This window comes from Lepisosteus oculatus, chromosome 10 (genome assembly GCF_040954835.1).
Source record: "Lepisosteus oculatus isolate fLepOcu1 chromosome 10, fLepOcu1.hap2, whole genome shotgun sequence".
NCBI lineage: Eukaryota > Metazoa > Chordata > Actinopteri > Semionotiformes > Lepisosteidae > Lepisosteus > Lepisosteus oculatus.
In genome coordinates, this window is record NC_090705.1 from 28,445,643 (window position 1) to 28,465,308 (window position 19,666).

The 19,666-nt window shown below is 39.6% G+C and overlaps 2 protein-coding genes and 1 pseudogene across 3 annotated transcripts in view; 1 reads left to right on the forward strand and 2 right to left on the reverse strand.

Annotated features, from left to right (window-relative positions):
- Positions 1 to 1,332: 1,332 nt before the first annotated feature.
- On the reverse strand, positions 1,333 to 1,677 carry LOC102687845 (proline-rich protein 15). The gene has a single exon (XM_069195274.1). It carries the CDS (start codon positions 1,675 to 1,677, stop codon positions 1,333 to 1,335), a length of 345 nt encoding a protein of 114 aa, XP_069051375.1.
- Positions 1,678 to 9,811: 8,134 nt separating this feature from the next.
- On the forward strand, positions 9,812 to 12,985 carry LOC138241623 (uncharacterized; annotated as a pseudogene).
- Positions 12,986 to 18,433: 5,448 nt separating this feature from the next.
- Positions 18,434 to 19,666, reverse strand: part of chn2 (chimerin 2) — a 127,368-nt gene continuing 126,135 nt past the window's right edge. For both annotated transcript variants that reach the window (XM_006635808.3, XM_015357548.2), the window contains one exon: positions 18,434 to 18,844. In XM_006635808.3, the coding sequence (XP_006635871.2) occupies positions 18,673 to 18,844 (172 nt within the window). In that variant the 3' untranslated portion in view covers positions 18,434 to 18,672. The remainder of the gene's footprint in view (positions 18,845 to 19,666) is intronic.

The following is a 19,666-nucleotide window of genomic DNA, read 5'->3' on the forward strand; positions in this document are numbered from 1 at the left end:
TCTTAAATTATACTGTTTCAAAGAGGCCTTAATATCCTAAACAATTATATATTTTGCTATTGTTGAGTGTCCTTGTTCTCGAGAGCTGTATTTTTTGTATTTTCTTTTTTTTTTTGTCGTTACTTTTGGTATTATTCTTTAATTAATCTGGGTTATCAATTTACTCAGAGTGGGGTTTTTTGTATTGCACAAGAGAAAGCCACCTTAAATTGCACTTAAAAATGTCTTGCTTTTCCAGGGTATCCCTTCTTCACAACAATCATTTCTATACTTCAAATCATTATCATCATTTGCTGTCTCAATCCATCTGTAATTCTCATTCACCTGTGTGAAAATCGCATAGTAATTCTCCAAACTGTCAACTAGATAGATGCACATACACATTGCTCAATGTGGTATAGGCACATATTAAAATTAAACATCATAACTTATATTGTACATTTACCTTTGAAGAAAGTCATGTTGCCACTGTCATGTTGATCTTTATCCAACCACCAAAATTTATAAAACAACAGTGTAAAACCCAACCATAAAAGTATACACTTCTAAATATTTTTACTAAAACACTGAAAATCTTTTTAAAATTATGTTTAAAACTCAATAAATACTAAATGCAAAACAGGGTAACGGTTAAAAACAGGTTAAAACTCTTTGGATACTGTCCCTTTCAAAATAGTCAGCCTTGTCAGTAAGAGAGCTTGGGAGTAAGACAATTGAGCACCTGTTTTATTACAGCAAATCCTTTACAATAGTGCAATTCTACTTAGGTTTTTTGATTAAATGAAAGGATAAGCTTAATAAATTATGTTAAATCATTCAGAAAAAAATAACTGATGCTCAAATAGGATGTTTGTTATTTTACATAAAAGGTCAGTGTTGAACACTTAGATATTAATATTAACCCATATTCAAGGCTACAAATTTACAGAATCCAAAGACATTAAAGTCAATTAGCCATTGATGGTTTCCCCTCAAACAGTAGTCTGATACCAAATTAATAACTAAAAAAAGCCAACATCCATGCTACCATTCCCTTTCTTTATGAGTTCTGAATCACAACAACAACAATTCAACTTAGCACGCAGTGAACTACACCGCAGAGTACAAAACCACTTAAACCCCTGGAGACAAACTTTCAAATGAGCTTTCAATCATATTCTTAGATAACAAATACCACAACAATGATTTAAATCATTAAATATTGAGCAGCTATGCACTGAGTATTAAATGTAATTTCAATTCCAGAATGGATGGTTTATAAAACGTCTAAAAAAACATTATTCCTTCATCTTGGTTGACACATGTCTGGGTTGAGAGGAACTGGGTTGATGACTAGTCTTTGACGCTAGCGTTGCTGCCTTCGAAGAAATTGTTGTTTGCTGGTAGTGTTGCACGCACTCTGCTCTTTTCCTTGAAACGTCCTGAACGGGAGATTTTCAAATTCCTTCGGCAAGTCTTCTCATTAAAAACAGGCTCGATGTTCGAGTCTTCATAATCTTGCTCTTTTATTAAATTTTGGTTCTGATTCTCCCGCGAGTCCGAAGACGACGTAAAGCCCATTGACGTTTTGTCCTGTGTTGTTTGAAGTTCCGGATTCCCTTCGTACTGGGTGGCTGCAGGGTCCTTGTTTTTCTTTCTGAGAGTGAAGGATTTCCACCAGGTACTTCTTTCTGCCATTCTTCGGTACCACCTAATAATAATAATAATAATAATAATAATAATAATAATAATAATAATCACTGTTACACTTTTAACATTTAAGGACAAACATTAGTATTAGATGGCAGAACGTGGTACGATAAAAAATATTAAGACAATAATACAAAAAGCTATTGAATGGGATTCCAAGAAAAGGTGTTTATACTCTAACTCGAAATAGACAAATATTGTACCTTTCATCCGTCGTTCGCGACAAACATATCTGATATCTTAAAATCTTGAATTTCAATCAATGCAGTAGATAACTCGAATTAAACAAGTAAATTCTATAGTTATGATTTAGTAATTTTTCAGACTAATCTTAATTTAAATAAGAATACGCGAGAAACTCATTGTAATGATTCATATCTTTGGAATTCATAGCCTTTATATTCGTGCAGATTTTCTTACCTAATAAAATCAGGTTATTCAAACTTGTTGTCAATTGAACAAAACCCAATGAGAAAATAAAATAAAGAAAAATCCCATGAAGCAAACTTTTTTGTAGCTATTAATCCATGTGTTGCTCCCGTTTAAACGTTTAGTTGATCCCTGGAGACGTATCAGTGACTGAAATCCTCTATTGTAGTGCCAAGTTCACTTGATGTCGACACGCACCTGTTTGAGCATGATAAAAAATCATAGACGTATTATTAGAAGATTTTTTCCCGGCTTGCGCTAATTTTAAATGTCATTTCATAAAGAAGTCGTAAGCCTTTTTTTTCTGTAGAACTGAAACACCGTAATAGGGAGGTTTGTTGAAAAGCACGTTTACAGAATGTTGGTGCTGTTTTCTGGACCTGCTGGATTCCTACTGGAGTTATGCGATAGGGAAGAGCACACCTTTGTCCTCTCCTATTTACAACGTCAGCAATTTCACTGCACGCAGGTGTGCACTGAGTCCAGGTAAGACTGATGCAGGTAGATGAAGTAGGCGGAACGATGTTTCTAAGCAACTATCCAGCAGCTCTGTTGCTACATAAGAGCAGTATACACAACACACCTTATATCGGAAACAAGGAAGCAAAGCCCGAAACATAAAAACATAATGTCTCTTATGTAAATTTTAATTGCTAATTCTGAAAATAGTAGCATCATACAACCGTAAAAACCTATATACTGTAATCTACTGTACACATCTACAGTATTTAACCATACACTTACAGATACTGAGGAAAAGAGTATTTTAACACTTGAAATGAGAAAAGTGTATTTCATTTATTCCAAAGCAACTGGAAGTTCAATTTAAAATATGAAAGGTATTTACTGTATGTCATATCTAAAAATAAATACTGGTGATATTAAAGTCTGAAGTTTTCAATATCACCTGAAAATTGTGTGTTGCTGACACCACATTGACCCCATTGCATCACCTTAAAAAAGTAAATCCCATGTTGTCTTGTGCTTTATATTTACATTAATAACAATTTTGTATCTGGGGTCTGTTGATGAAGTACTTACAGTATGTGTAACCCAGAACATTGGTTCATACTACACATCTTCTGTAACAACTGAATTACAGTAATAATGATTCCTTGCTTTTTTAGAACTATTTTCACCCAAAGCAATCCCAAAGCAGTTCACATATAACAGGGAATAACATTACCCACAAATAAACCGTAGCACACTTCTAGCTAATGTGTGGCAATCAATATGCTTCAGGAGTGTAAATCAGGTGTCGAAATAAGAAATTGCTTCTTCACTTCAATTTGTAGGGAACTATGGATAGACCAGATTGTGTAAACGTGGATTTTAGCCAGGACATAATACTATTCTTACAATCAGTGCCATTGGATCTTTAATAATAGTGTAGTCAAGACCTTGGTTTTACATCTCATCAAGAGGATGACCTTCATTCACTCACCATTCAGTCTTCGAGCGGAACATTTCTTAATGTATGGACAGCCAATATTGAATATTATTGATGATGATGCAGTTTTAAGTCCTTTAATTATTGTCTGGTGTGGCAAATGGTGCAATGGTGACAGAAAACACCCACCTGAGTGTCAGTGAAGGGACTGCAATGTTCCTTCTAATGTACAGTATGTGTAATGGAGTGTCATAATGGGAATTAATTATTTTTGTTATAAAAATGTAACCACATATATTGCTTTTAAAATATAATACCAAAATATCAGTAGCCATTAAGCTAAGTAAAGTTAATTTTTAAAGCTATGCTAGTTTTAGATATATAAACTTACAGTTTTCTTAGAGTCATTTATTTTCTTTTTAGACTACTACTATATGTAATTACTATAGTTACAGATTAAAGAAATCAAAGTTTTGGCAAATTTGGCAATTTATCTCAGAATTGACAGAAATATTTTAACTAACTTTTAAATAATAAAAGTTAGAATGTATCTTTTCTTGGGGATTTTCTCTATATAACCATTGTGATACTTGGAACTTATAAATCATTTTCAAACATTTTATAGTAGATTCTCACAAAAATCGTTTTATATTAAGACCTTACATGTAATATTATTAATATAAAATTAACTGAGGCAAAACAAAAATAAGATGTTTTTAAAAATGTTTTTAAGTGTCATTCAGTACTTTGCTTATTCATTTACAGCTATATACAGTATGTGATGTACTTGTATATACAAAATACATCTTTTCTTGAAGACGGTTCAACCAAAATAGCCTTCTCACCACAGCCCCTAAATGAATGTAACTCCACATCTCCAACAAAGTTGTCCACTACTGTATGTGTAATAATGATTGTTAGTGAAATTGTAATCTAAAAACATCTAGTGTGTACTCGTTCATAAATGTCCGCTCCTTGTATCTTAAATTTGTTAACTTGCAACTTGTTTGGATTAATTGATATCCTTTAGAACTAACAATTAGAATTGTGTAGTCGAATTATATACAAGACTTTCTAGAAATATGTTAATATCACTGCTGGAGAGGAAGGATTCTTTAACTATAGTTCTCAGAATAGGTAAAGTGTACTGTATGTTCTGTTTAACAAGCATTACAATGTTTCTTTGTAGTTTTTAATATGCTGCCAGTTTATTAATAGCACAAAGCTACCCGACAACAAGCACAGAAACTTTAACAATCTTGGCATGACTCGCCTGACTGAAACTCAGAATGCTGTTGATTTCCAGTTCAGTAACTTTGTTTATTGTGTACACACAATTTTTCATTGATGTTTCGAAAGAAGCTTAACTGCAGAATACTATACAATCTCCAGCCCCTGAGTCATCTTTTGGTACGCATAATTACAATTCTGTAAAGAAACATGGGACTGGATAGAGCCGAACGGATCACTAAGGTGTTTAATAAAATTACAAAGAATGGCAAACCTGAAATTGTTTTGGTAAAATACATATAAAAAAGGCCTTATGTTTATAATGAATACATATATTTAAATTTATCATCAAACTAGCAGACAAAGGAGGCTCTTTTGTGGTGTGGCTTAAGGACCTACAGTATACATCTTTGAAGCCTCTAGACAACTAATAGACACTTCTGCCTACCTCCTTCTCCAACGGGACCCTACCACTGACTACCATCTCCCTTCTTATCCCTTCTCAGCAAGGAGCTCCTCCAGGTGAGGCGAACCGGCTCATCATTGAACATCCCCAGGTATATCAATTTTACCTCCTCCCCAAAATCCACAAACCGGACACCCCTGGACGCCCTGTCGTATCAGCATGAAACTGTCCGACTACTAACATCTTGGCCTTTCTTGACAGCCTCATGAAGTCTTCCCTCATACATCAAGAACACTAACCATGAACTCCAACTTTTTAATGATTTCCAATTTCAGGGCCCCAAATGCTACATTTCTACCATGGATATCATATCTCTTTACACCGTCATTCCCCATAATGACGGCCTTACAGCCCTCAAGCCACACTGGACAAACACACAGTGCTTGCTCCACCCACCCACACCCTGGTACACCTTGCAGAATTGGTTCTCACACTAATTGCATTCTCATTCAATAACCTTTTTTACCAACAGGTTAGTAGAGTTGCCATGGGCACCAGAATGGGACCCAACTATGCCAATATTTTTGTCGGCTGGGTAGAAGAACACTTCTTTGCTCCCTACACTGGCTATGTCCCTGACCTCTACAAGTGATACATTGATAACTGCATCTGTGCCACCACATGCTCTAATGACCAGCTTAAGCACTTTCTGCATCACTTCACCAACTTCCACCCATCCCTCAAATATACAGTTAACGTATCTTCCACTACTCCGTTTGTAGACGTCAGCTTCTCCATTAACTACCCCCGACTCTTTACTTTGGTCTATTACAAACCCACTGATTCACACAGCTATCTTCTGTACAGCTCATTTCACCTTGCTCTCCCTTTTTCACAGTTCCTTTGGCTATGTAGTGACGACATCGATTTCCAGAACCAAGCTCTCAAAATGTATTTTTTTTCCATCAACAGAGGATACCCTAGCAGTATTATTGACAGGGCCCTTGCCCGAGCGAAAAACAGCCCTTGGACCATCAACTCAATCAGGAACTCTTGCCGTAACAACAGCATTCCTTTGGTGCTTCCCTACCACCCCAACACACTTCCTATCCCCAGGACTATTAACGAAAACTATTCCATCCTACAGGATGATCCCTCCATTGGGGCCCTCTTTTCTGACCACCCCATCATCTCATATCGCCAACCACCTAATCGGTGTAACCTTCTTGTTCACAGCTCTCTTGACCGCCCTCGGCAACCATCCACACCAGACACATTCCCTTGCAACAGAGCTCGTTGTATCACCTGCAAGTACATATCTAACACCACACTCATTCAAGGCCCCTCAGGACAATTCTGGATCACTCAGATGACCTTTTACCTCCAGCAACCTTATTTACTGTATCTCTTGTAGTAAATGCTCAGCCATCTATGTTGGAAAAACAGGAAGGGGACTTGGAGATCGCTTCAGAGAACATTAGGGCTGTGAAGATTAAAGATTTCTCCAAGCCCCTTGTTTATCATTTCAGCTCTGACAGGCATGATCACACTAATCTCTCTGTCTGTGTTCTTAAAGATGGTTTTCCTAACTCATACATCAGAAAGGCTACAGAAACTAAAATTATCCTGTAGCTAAGATCACGCCTTCCCCCTTCTCTCAACTACAGACTACTTTTCTTCTAAATTCTCTGCATTCATTGTAGGTTTCATTTTACACCTCTTTTCACCCATCCTGACTTCACACCACCTGACTGGCCACTCTGTCTGTCCCTTGCTCCCGCCTCTCGCTCCTCCTCAATCCCTGCTTTTGTTCTCCTGCTACATTACCTTTGCTTACTGCCCTGTCTTTCTCACACCTGAAGAAGGCTTCATGGCTGAAACATTGTGTTTTCTTTCTTCTCTTTTTAGCATGGAGTAAACCTATTACTTGTTCCTATTTCAATATTCAATTTATGTACATTATAGCAAAGTTCTATGATAAAAAATAAACCTTTTTTTAATTTTCAGGATGATTAACCACCTGACTTTGTGGCAGACTACTGAGTCAGTTTTTTCATGAATATTGTGGAAACAATGCAAATACTAGCTTCTCTCCAGGATCTGTGTTTTGCTTTTCCTGAATTCACAGGCACTCTGTCACCCAAGGGACACTTTAGTTGATGCACAACAAAATGCTTTTAATAAACTTTTATAAACTGACCTACCTGTACATCCATTTTCTAAATTGCAATCTAAACTAATTTTTTTTTGCAAAAAATAACGTTCATTTTGTACAAACTAACAAAGTTTAAAATAACGGTGTTTTAATGAAGCAGTTCTTTTTGTTGTTGATGTTGTAAATATTTCCGTAGATTAATAAAAAGCAACTATTTATAGTTTATTTTTAAATAACATGATCATAGAAAATAGGTTTTGAAAAAAATTGCAAATTTTTATTTAACTTCAACCTTCAATTTTCTTCCAATTTATTTGCATAACCTGTCAAATATATAAGCAAATATATTAATATACAACATACTTCCACTTACTTTCTTTATGTTATATGAAGTACGTTATTCATAAGCATTGCAGGTGAACTAAAATGAGGCTCCAATAAGACTTTTCCTTGGTTATCCTAACCTAAAATTTTTTCCACAACAATAATAATAAACCAGAACAATTAGCATTGATATTTTAAAACTGGTTCTATTTACAGATTCATTTCTGGTTCTATTTGATTAAAAAAATATAACTGTATATACAGTAAATACAGAAACAAGACACAAACCATTCATGTTGTTTTACCAAAAAAATAAATACAGTCTTTAAACAAAATAAAAAGTACTACAACGAAGGGTTCTTGTACCTTTTAAATAACATGTCTTGGAGACAGATATTTTATTTCTAATTCACAGTTTTACCACATATTTTCCAAGATGAAAATAATCAGCAAATTAATGTAGTGATATTTTATAGGGGCAATGAAAAGTAAATAACATTGTTATATGTTAAATATGTTGTTTGGCTCTGATTTTCCATTGAGTAAAGTTATGAGTAAATATAACCTAAGGATATTCTATAATGAATATGAATGATAAGATCACTTTATTAGCCATATACAATTTCTTGCATTAGGCATTTGTCTTTTTGCATACCCCAGCTTGCTCTCCACAAGACACACAGGCACACAGACAGGGAGAGAGAAGTTTGGGGTCAGAGCGCAGGGTCAGCTCAGGGGCCCAGTGGAGTAGGATTCCTCTGCTGGCTGTGGGATGTGAACTGGCAACCTTCCAGCCACAGCCACAGCCACAGGCGCAGATCCTTAGCCGGAGTGACTCAACCCTTCCTTTTTACATCTGTATTCCTGATTTCCTTTTAACTTTTAACTTTGGTTTCCTGAAGGTAAGGGCTTACCTCAAAATCAAGCCCTTAGTGTTTTATTTAAATGTATTCCATCTAAAACAGAAACACAGATGTTATTTGTGTATTGTAACTATATTTAATGTATTATAAAATATATTTATTATGCACAGTAATTACCAACTTAGAAAAAAATAATCATTCTTTTGATTTCCAGTTGCAGATGTGTTACTGGCAAAATATTAGAATCATGAAGCAATTGATAATCAACCTTAAAGCTTTTTTTTTAGAAAATATCTGTGAAAGTGGAATATGTGTTGTTCTATTTAACATTATTGTAACACTTTTTTTACTTTAAAAGATAACAAATAGATATAGATTGTGATACATCAAAAAACTTCTGATAATCTTGTTTCCCAAATAGGGTTTTATTCAAACATGTTCTATCAAACAAATACTGTATGTCTTCTGTTTGGACCACATTTCACTTCAATATTAAGGATCCGAAAACTGTTTCCACTTTATTTTCTGTGCTCATAGTCAGGTGGGACAAATATTTTCATTAGCACTGCAGTTTTAAAGCTTAAATTTCAAATTTAGTTTCCATAAACTGAATAAAGCATTGATTCTCTCAACAAAACCTCAAGTTTTTCATATACGCAAAACAGAGCATAACACATCATTGTTTTTTGTGATGCTTGTAATTAGTGGTTTAACAAGTGTTTCACAAAAGATTTACCTATGTTTAATGGAGTTTTTAATGAAAGTTCGGGAGGAATGAAGGCAGCCGCGCTCATTCGACACAGCTGCTGCAATTCTCACTAATCCCGACGTAAGCAACCGGTCTCCATAAATATCAAACGTCACCCTCTCCTCTTCCTCGTTCGTTTTCTGCATGGTTTGTTTTTGCCTAGCTCGAATCCGTGCTCCCTTCTCATGGATCTACAAATCCGCCGCTCCGATGAAGACCTTTTCCGCAGCGCAGGAGACTCTCCTCCCCTTCTCGTCCAGTCCACCCCCCACAGCTCCCCTCACCTCCGTCTCATCGCCTCCTTCAGCCGCCGTGCAACATCAGCGCCGCTCATCTCCCAGCCAGTCCTCACAAGATCCAACTCCTCGTCGAAGACTGCGTTCCGCCGTCGCAGTCCCTCTCTCATTACAAACCCAGCCTTCCCGTTCCTCCACGGCAAAATCTCCAAATAACCCCCGCTTCTCTTGAGGATCTCCCTGCCGCCGCGCTTCATGCACATCGGCTCCCCCTTCTCCTGGATCATCTCTTGCGATTTCCAACCGGACCGTAGCAAGCCTCCAGAGGATACTTCGAAAACATGGCGTCCTTTTTAAAAGAAACGCTTCGTTTCCCCGTACTTAACCGCAGTCTACACAAGGAAACATCAACTCCCCAGCTTCCCCCGGCGCTCTCTGATGACATCACCCGCGCCGCCGCCACTCATCCCAACGTGAGGACCCCGAGGCCGCCCGCGCCTCTGCCTGTCGCATCTTCTGTCTTGTCTTGTCCTGATATATCCGTGTCTGTCTCTTCCCCCAAGCAACCCATTCCTCTGCTGAACAACTGCACCTAGCCTCTCCCACCCAGCCTCCTGCCCTAAACTCCTTGCTGCCGAGTCTAAGGCCCCAGGCTCACGCCCCTCCCCCCCCTTCTCCGCTTAATCTAATTTCTGCACTCTCCTGTCTCTACCTCCGGCGTCCAACACGGCTCAAGCTCCGCCAGCTTGGTGCCTTCGGCCCCGGTTTCTTTTCTTTTGGCCCATGCTGCTGTCTCCACGGCCCGAAGGCCAGCTAGTAAACGACCCCCAGCTCAGCTAGCAGGCGGCCCTTACCCTCCCCCACCCCCTGGCGTCCAAGACGACTCGGCAGCCTCCTCAGTCCTTAACGCAGCCTTCGCTCCTGCTTCAATTCCCAGCAGTCTTCGGCTTCCATATCCCAAGCCACCGAGCTTCAGGCCCCAGATCCGTCAAACCCCTCCTACCACAATCTGCTTTCCGCTCTTCTTCTCTCCTCATCTTCTCCCTTCCCCGGTGTCCAACACGGCATCCGTCATCCCATGCCTTCGGCCCTGGATTCCAATCTCCCCTTTACTAAGGACTTTTTTGTCTGAACAGCCGTTCCTCTCCCAGCTCCTCCTAACACACTAAAGTTTAGTCCTCCTCCCATTCCCTTTCCACTCCGGCAGCAAATTCTGAGGTGCGGACGTCAATCTAGCTCACTTTCTCTCTTCTTCCACTTACAACTCCGATTCTAGAACAGTCGACTGCGGCTCGATTTCCATTACTCAAATCTTCTGACCCTCACTCTGCTTCAGTCCTTCGAATTTCCGACTTCTGCTTGGCTTTCAGCATTTTCCACGACATCACGTGCTCCGCCTTTCCCCAACGTCGTCAGGAACTCGACGATTACATGCACAGCATCCCCGATCTATCTGTCCTTTTCGAGGGCTCCCTGTTCTACGATTACCATAAGCAGTTCTTGGCCGAGGCCGCTGCCCGCCTACTCCAACGGAACCAGCGCACCTACTGGGGAGCCCTGGACATTGAGCTTTACTGTCGCACTTTCACTGGTGTCCAAGCTCTTTCCTGCGACTTCTGTTCCTCTTGGACACATTCATCAAATCTTTGCCCAGGTACCGTCCGCAAGCCCAACCTCGACTCCGCCCCTTCTCCCCCACAGCATCTATTCTCCCGCCAGGTCTTCTTCAAACCTTCCCGGTCCAAAGATGTTCGCAGTCGCCCCATCGTGATGATCAGAGGCCAACAAATTCCCAACATCTTCAATTCCTCTACACGTACCTCTCCCCTTCGTCGCTTCCTTCACATTCGCAGCTTCTGCGGCGAAGCTCATGCTCGCTCTGCCTGCCCCTGCCGGCCCCTTCCATGCTCGCTCCACCTTCAGCGTTCCCAAAAGACTACTGGCTTTTCTGTCTACCCCAATTGACATCCCCGCTCTTGTTTTCGGCCTGCTCCATCACCCCGACCCCTCTTCCACCCACATCTTACTCGACGGCCTTTCCTTCAGATTTTCACCAGGCCCGTGCATACTTCCTTCTTCCTTTGTCTTTTGCAAAAAAAAAAATTTGCAATCTGCCACCGCCGATCCCCAGTCCGTTGATTCCTTGCTAGCATCCAAAGTCAAGAATGGTTTCACGATTGGCCCACTTGACTCTTCCCCATTCCCCGCATACCACATCAATCCCATTGGTATAGCGGTTCGTCTGGGCACCTGGCTCGCTAAGGCCAACATCTCCAGTGCCGTTAAAATTATGCCTCCTAGACCCAGACCTCCGGCGCCTCTTCGGAGTTCATTGGCAGAACAAGTTCTTTGCAGTCCGCCTTACCTTCGGACGTAGGAGTAGCCCAAAAAAAAAAAAAAAAAAAAACATTTTCGGTACCTTAGCCGAAGCTCTCGGCTGGATCCCCTCGAATAACTATAAGCTTCCTTTTCTCGTCCACCTTCTCAACGATTTCCTTACCATAGACTTTCCTCACACCCCACTTGCAAGAGCCTCCACCACACTTCTTTCCGTTTTTAGGAAACTAGGGGTACCCCTTGCCATGGACAAAACAACTGGCCCCTCTCATATAATCCAATTCCTCGGGATCACCCTCAATTCCATCAATTTCTCCGCTTCCCTGCCTCGCGACAAAATCGACAGGATCCAGATGTATATCTCTATCTATTCTTCTGCCAAATTTCGCACAAAGAGGGAACTTCTCTCTCCGCTCGGCCACCTCAATTACGCCATGCGTATCATCCCTCAAGGACGGTCTACCTTCTCGACCTCGCCTCTTCCGTGCCCTCTCTTTACCACCACGTAAGCCCTTCAGCCAACTGCAAATCCGAGCCCAGGCTTTGGCAGCTTTTCTTGGCCAACTCGAATGGCATATCTCTTTTCTACGATGACCTCCTCTCTGACACTGAAGATATCCAGCTTTTCACAGACGCAGCCCCCTCAGTCGGTTTCGGAGGCTATTACAAAGGCCAATGGTTTGCGGCCCCTTGGCCTCCTGATTTCTCTCCAATCCCTCTCGCCAACCAGTCATCAGCCTTGTTAGAAATATTTCCAATTGTCGTTGCTGCTTCTCCTTGGGGCCACAATTGGAAACATAAACCATCCTCATCCATTCGGCCATCCATGCAGTAGTTCATATAATCAACAAAGGAAGGTCTTCATCCCAATCCATCATGAAATTCCTCTGCCGCCTTAAATGGATTTCTCTCACACATCAATTCATTCGCGTAGCTGCTCACATTCCAGGTCACCTTAATGAGATAGCTGACTCTCTCTCTCTCGCTTCAGGAACTTGGCACCAGATGCAAGACCGAACCCGTGCTCAGTATCTCCCTATTCGGAACTCACATTCCTCCGAATTATCCTTTCCATCGCTATCTCCAGCCGGCCCAGCAAACTACCGCCCCTTGAACTCTCGATTCTTACTGCACTGCCTGAAAGGGCTTCCAATCCTTCCACCTCTCTGCGAACATAAAATTTTGTTCTTTCGACATTCTCACCGCATCATCCTTCGTTCGCTATCGTAGAAACTCACTCAAGGTACGAGCATCCACCACCAAAGTATACCTGTGCGGCATCCACTCCTTTTCGGCACGATCCGTCCATCCCTTATCCACCCTCGAATCACTCTCCTTAAAGGCTTTTCAGTGGCTTGAAAATCACTTCCGAACCTACGCGCACCACTTACCTCAGACATCCTTGAATCCTGCATCAACGTCGTCCGGTTACCACTCACCCTGGGTCGACCGCCCTCTTGAATCTTTATTCTTGTTAGCCTTCTTTATCTTCCTAAGGTGCTCCGAAATTACTGCTAATTCCACATCCTTCGATCCTTCTCCTCAACCCTGCTTATCCAACATCTCCATCTCATCTTCCGAGACACTGACCTTCTATCTCAAGAAAAGCAAAACCAACCAACTCAGATCTGCCACTCTCATCAATTATTTCAAACTCTGTTCCTACATAAGCCCTTACGAGCCTCTATCCCATTACGCACATCTTCGCACCTCTGCCGGAGCTTTGCCTACTACCCCTCTGTTCGCAAATGAGAAGGGCCGTATCATGATACCCTCTTAAACAATTCTCCGGGCACTCCTTTAGATCAGGGGCCGCATCCTCCGCCGCTCGCCAAGGCATACCCGAGTATCTCATCAAGCAACTCGGCCGTTGATCCTCCGAGGCTTACCATGCATACATTAAAACTAACCCCGGTATCCTCAAGCAGGCACTTTCTCTCCTCAGCTGAATTGGTCCAATAATCTTTTGTTTTTGTTTTTCTGCACTGGTGACTGGGGGTCCCGCTTGGTTCTTTTGGGGGTCCTATCCTCCCCGTCCAACGGCCGGGAGGTTGGCCCTCAGCCAAGCGGGTTACGCCAAATCTCCACATCACAATAAACGATTCTAATTTCTCCCAAGCTTTCAGCTGCTGTCATTCCTCGTGAAATGGAGTTTTTAATGAAAGTTCGGGAGGAATGAAGGCAGCCGCGCTCATTCGACACAGCTGCTGCAATTCTCACTAATCCCGACGTAAGCAACCGGTCTCCATAAATATCAAACGTCACCCTCTCCTCTTCCTCGTTCGTTTTCTGCATCCCTCCTCCACCCCCTCTCCACCTTTGCAGCTACCCCATTGGTCGCATGGGGGTCCTATCCTCCCCGTCCAACGGCCGGGAGGTTGGCCCTCAGCCAAGCGGGTTACGCCAAATCTCCACATCACAATAAACGATTCTAATTTCTCCCAAGCTTTCAGCTGCTGTCATTCCTCGTGAAAAGTTTTAAATATTGTGGACTCTCTCCTTTTATTGAGTGATTTATAATTAATTCTTAACATAATTATAATTATGTATGTGAGAAATATTCCAGCAGTTGTCCATCCAAAACTTAATTTTAACATTTGGACAGTTTAGATTATCTGTATTATACCCGTAGCAAAATAATACTGGAATTGTACGTTCATACTGTATATTTATTTTTGTGAAGCCAGCTTTTTAAAACGTTTACAAGAATATGTCAGAAAAATGCAAGTAGACAAATGGTTCACACTTGGACTTACTGCATTTGTTTATAATTGTGGAGTTATACCAGATATGCTAACATCTTATAAAATAAGAAACATCTAAAAAAAACTGCTGCCATTCTAAAGGACAAACTTCCAGCAGGTATCTAGAATGTTCTACTGCTTTACCTTGAGGCTAGTATGGAAACTGTTTATCAATGACACATATTAAATTGTACTGTCAAATGATTAAATAGGTATATCGCAGAACAGTGAAAATACTGTATTAGAATTATGCAAATCACAAATTAAAATATTTTCTCTTTCACTTCAGTTCATTAAAATTACCAATGGAAGAAAGTGCTTGAAAGTCTTCATATCTGAATATACAGATGTAACCCTGTGCACCAATCCTCTTAGTTTACTACATGTGAGCAATTAAATGCATTATTTCATGGATAACGTAAAATAAACAATTCTGAAAATCATTCTTTCATACATAGTCTCCGATATCGGTTTTAGTTATCAACTGTATTTCGAATAAACAGGTTTATAAATTCAGAAGAAAAAAATTCAATTTTAAATAAGAGATAATAAAGAAGGTAACTTCTGAAAAGAAAGAATAAACTAAAAACATCCTATGGACTTACTGTTGTACTTAGAACTAATTTACAATTAATTTAAATAATCCACAACTAATTTACACTGTGGTTAAAAAGTAATTACACCCCCTTTAATAAAATATTTTATAGTTTTTCAATATTTAAAAAAAATCAGAAAGTATTCAATATCTTTGTGTGAAAAAGTCATGCATTAGTTCTACAATCTCAATTAATAGGGAATGTAGAATGAGGTCTAACAAAACATGGTGCAAATGATTAGTTCATCTTTAGGAAGCGATTTCTACATGTATATAAAATCAGAAACTTTGTTAGTTTGATTTTAAGCTCTCAGGTTTGTGGTAACACATCATGCCCAGATCAAAAGAAATCTGTGACAGTCTTATAGACTTCATATTTAGTTGTTGCTTATCAATCTGGGAAGGGTTATATAGCCATTTCCAACAATACAAAGTTCATCATTCCATGATAAGAACAATATTCTACAAATGGTCAAAATTCAACACCATTGCCAATTTACTCAGGAGTGACAATCCTACCAAATTCTCTCCAAGATCTGATCATATAATGCACCAAGAAATCTCAAAGAACCCCAAGGTTACATTCAGGTATCTACATGTCTCTCTTGCAATAGTGTCAGAATCCACCATCAGGAAAACATTGAATAAGAATGGCTTTCATGGAAGGATAGCCAGGGAGAAACCTCTGCTCTCCAAGCTCTCCAAGAAGAACATTGCGGCATGGCTAAAGCTGGCAAAACAGCACATAAATGAAAAACAAGATTTCTGCAACATTTTGCACTGGACTGATTCAAAAGTGGAGTTGTTTGGCCATAAATCAAACATCATGTTTGGCAAAAACTAAACACTGCTTTTGACCAGAAGAACCTCATAACAACCAAGCATGTAACACCTGTTGGATTGGGCCTGCTTTCCTGTCTCAGGATCTGGATGCCTTATGGGTGTAGTTTGAATTCCACACTTTACCAGAGTATTCTAGTGAAAAATGTTAGACCATGTGCCCAACAACTAAACTTGAACAGAAAGTGGATCACGCAATAGAACAATGATCCAACATGCAAAAGTAAATTTACATTAAAATATTTCAATAAGAGGAAATTCAAGTTATGGAATAGCCAAGTCAAAGTTCAGATCTAAATCCTATAAATATGTTGTGGTAGAACCTAAAGAAAGTTGTGCATATAAAGAGATTGAAGCAGTTATGTAAGGAAGTGGGCTAGAATTCAATGTGAGTGAGTGATCAACTCTTAACATTTAATTCAAGTCATTGCTGCTAAAAGTGGTGCCACAGGTAACTGAATCAAGGGGTGTACTTACTTTTTCACACAAAGCTGTGGTAGCTGTCTGATTTTTAAAATAATAATTTTTAAAAGTACAATTTTGTTGCATTATATTGTATGTAAAATGAGGTTAGTTTTATCTATTATCCATAAAGTCCTAAGGGGATGTACTTATTTTTTCACCACACTGTATAGCCTCTTACATGTTCTGAAATGTAATTACATCCTGTAAAAACTATAAAATATATTTTTTTAAATTAAATTAAAATATTTACTGCCAAGTACACAAACCATATTTAACAAAGATTATAAATCTCTCACAAATAATTTGATTTAGTGCAATTTATCTATTTCCTTGTCCTACTGCACATACAGTGCCTTGCGAAAGTATTCGGCCCCCTTGAACTTTTCAACCTTTTGCCACATTTCAGGCTTCAAACATAAAGATATAAATTTTTTATTTTATGTGAAGAATCACCAACAAGTGGGACACAATTGTGAAGTGGAACGAAATCTATTGGATTTTTGAAACTTTTTTAACTAATAAAAAAATGAAAAGTGGGGCGTGCAAAATTATTCGGCCCCCTTGCGTTAATACTTTGTAGAGCCACCTTTTGCTGCGATTACAGCTGCAAGTCGCTTGGGGTATGTCTCTATCAGTTTTGCACATCGAGAGACTGAAATTCTTGCCCATTCTACTTGCAAAACAGCTCGAGCTCAGTGAGGTTGGATGGAGAGCGTTTGTGAACAGCAGTTTTCAGCTCTTTCCACAGATTCTCGATTGGATTCAGGTCTGGACTTTGACTTGGCCATTCAAACACCTGGATACGTTTATTTGTGAACCATTCCTTTGTAGATTTTGCTGTATGTTTGGGATCATTGTCTTGTTGGAAGATAAATCTCCGTCCCAGTTTCAGGTCTTTTGCAGACTCCAACAGGTTTTCATCCAGAATGGTCCTGTATTTGGCTGCATCCATCTTCCCCTCAATTTTAACCATCTTCCCTGTCCCTGCTGAAGAAAAGCAGGCCCAAACCATGATGCTGCCACCACCATGTTTGACAGTGGGGATGGTGTGTTGAGGGTGATGAGCTGTGTTGCTTTTACGCCAAACATATCGTTTTGCATTGTGGCCAAAAAGTTCGATTTTGGTTTCATCTGACCAGAGCACCTTCTTCCACATGTTTGGGGTGTCTCCCAGGTGGCTTGTGGCAAACTTTAGACGAGACTTTTTATGGATATCTTTGAGAAATGGCTTTCTTCTTGCCACTCTTCCATAAAGGCCAGATTTGTGCAGTGTAAGACTGATTGTTGTCCTATGGACAGACTCTCCCACCTCAGCTGTAGTTCTCTGCAGTTCATCCAGAGTGATCATGGGCCTCTTGGCTGCATCTCTGATCAGTCTTCTCCTTGTCTGAGCTGAAAGTTTAGAGGGACGGCCAGGTCTTGGTAGATTTGCAGTGGTCTGATACTCCTTCCATTTCAAGATGATCGCTTGCACAGTGCTCCTTGGGATGTTTGAAGCTGGGGAAATCTTTTTGTATCCAAATCCGGGTTTAAACTTCTCCACAACAGTATTACGGACCTGCCTGGTGTGTTCCTTGGTCTTCATGATGCTCTCTGCGCTTTCAACAGAACCTTGAGACTATCACAGAGCAGGTGCATTTATACAGAGACTTGATTACACACAGGTGGATTCTATTTATCACCATCAGTCATTTAGGACAACATTGGATCATTCAGAGATCCTCGCTGAACTTCTGGAGTGAGTTTGCTGCACTGAAAGTAAAGGGGCCGAATAATTTTGCACGCCCCACTTTTCATTTTTTTATTAGTTAAAAAAGTTTCAAAAATCCAATAGATTTCGTTCCACTTCACAATTGTGTCCCACTTGTTGGTGATTCTTCACATAAAATAAAAAATTTATATCTTTATGTTTGAAGCCTGAAATGTGGCAAAAGGTTGAAAAGTTCAAGGGGGCCGAATACTTTCGCAAGGCACTGTACATATGGATAACATGCAAAACATAAGAACAGCAAAATCCAGGCTACTTATTCTGTGCCATTAAAATATAAAATACAGAAGGCCACTTCTCAACCTCAACTTCACAGAGGTATGTCTATAAGACAGAGAAGCAATACTGGTATTCATCTGCACAACTGCAGAACAAACATTCAGAATGATTTGCAGCACATCATTTACTCCATTTCAGCAGAGAATCTAGTGGATGTGGCACATTTCCTTTTTTTTAAAATAGCACATCTTCATTTTCAATTAAAAGCTGAACAATTAACTTCTGGTATCTCATGTCATTCAAGGTGGTAAGAGTGTTCTGATCTGGAGGCCGAATTAACGTTGGTCCAAACACTATTCCAAGGTTTTCGGCATTCATGAAATTATCCTTTTCATATAATGTTACCCTGCAAAGAAAGTAAAGAAAATCAGTCTGTTAAAATTCCAAATAGACAAATACAATGTTTATTTAAAAATCTATAAAATTGTATACTCAATATGTAGTACAGTATATAGTGTATTGAAGCTGCAGGATGCAGAATATGTTCAAAAAGCATTTTAAATTTTAAAAAGTATGATGCGTTATGAAATGTCCAAGGCTGACCTAGATATCGCTTGGTGTTATCTTAAGGTTTTACTGAATCCTGTTTCATGAAAAGAAGCTGCCTTCCTGTTCTGTAGAAATGAGCCATTAGACTGTCTATTGTATATTATACGGTTTATTGGAAGCACGCACTCAATATTTTTTAAATTATTTTTTATACTATTTTTATTTTACTATTTTATTATATTTTAACTATTTTTTAAAAGTCCGTCAATACTACAATATATATTTTATAACAAAAGTGGGAAAAGCTTTGGTTGCCTTGTTTGAGCAAGGTATATTTTTCAGTGCAAAGTAACTAAAGTTAATGGGTGTTGTAGTGATGGTGCTCAAAATATTCCCTTTCTTTTCAAGGTGCCAGTACATCTCAGTACTTGACAGACTTGACTAGAACCCTACGTTTCTTCTCTGGGTACAAGAACCCCTGAGGTCCCAGATTTCCTCCTGCAGCTTCTACTATATTAGTAGAACAACAATAATAACGTCTGACATTTTGACATGTCTGTATTCCGGCTCTCAACCAGTCTCTCCTTGGAAGCACTCTCACCAACCAAAACTCAGGCTTTGCACATGCGAATGTCTCCACTTTCTTTTTATCAGAACAGCATCTCATATGTATTATGTA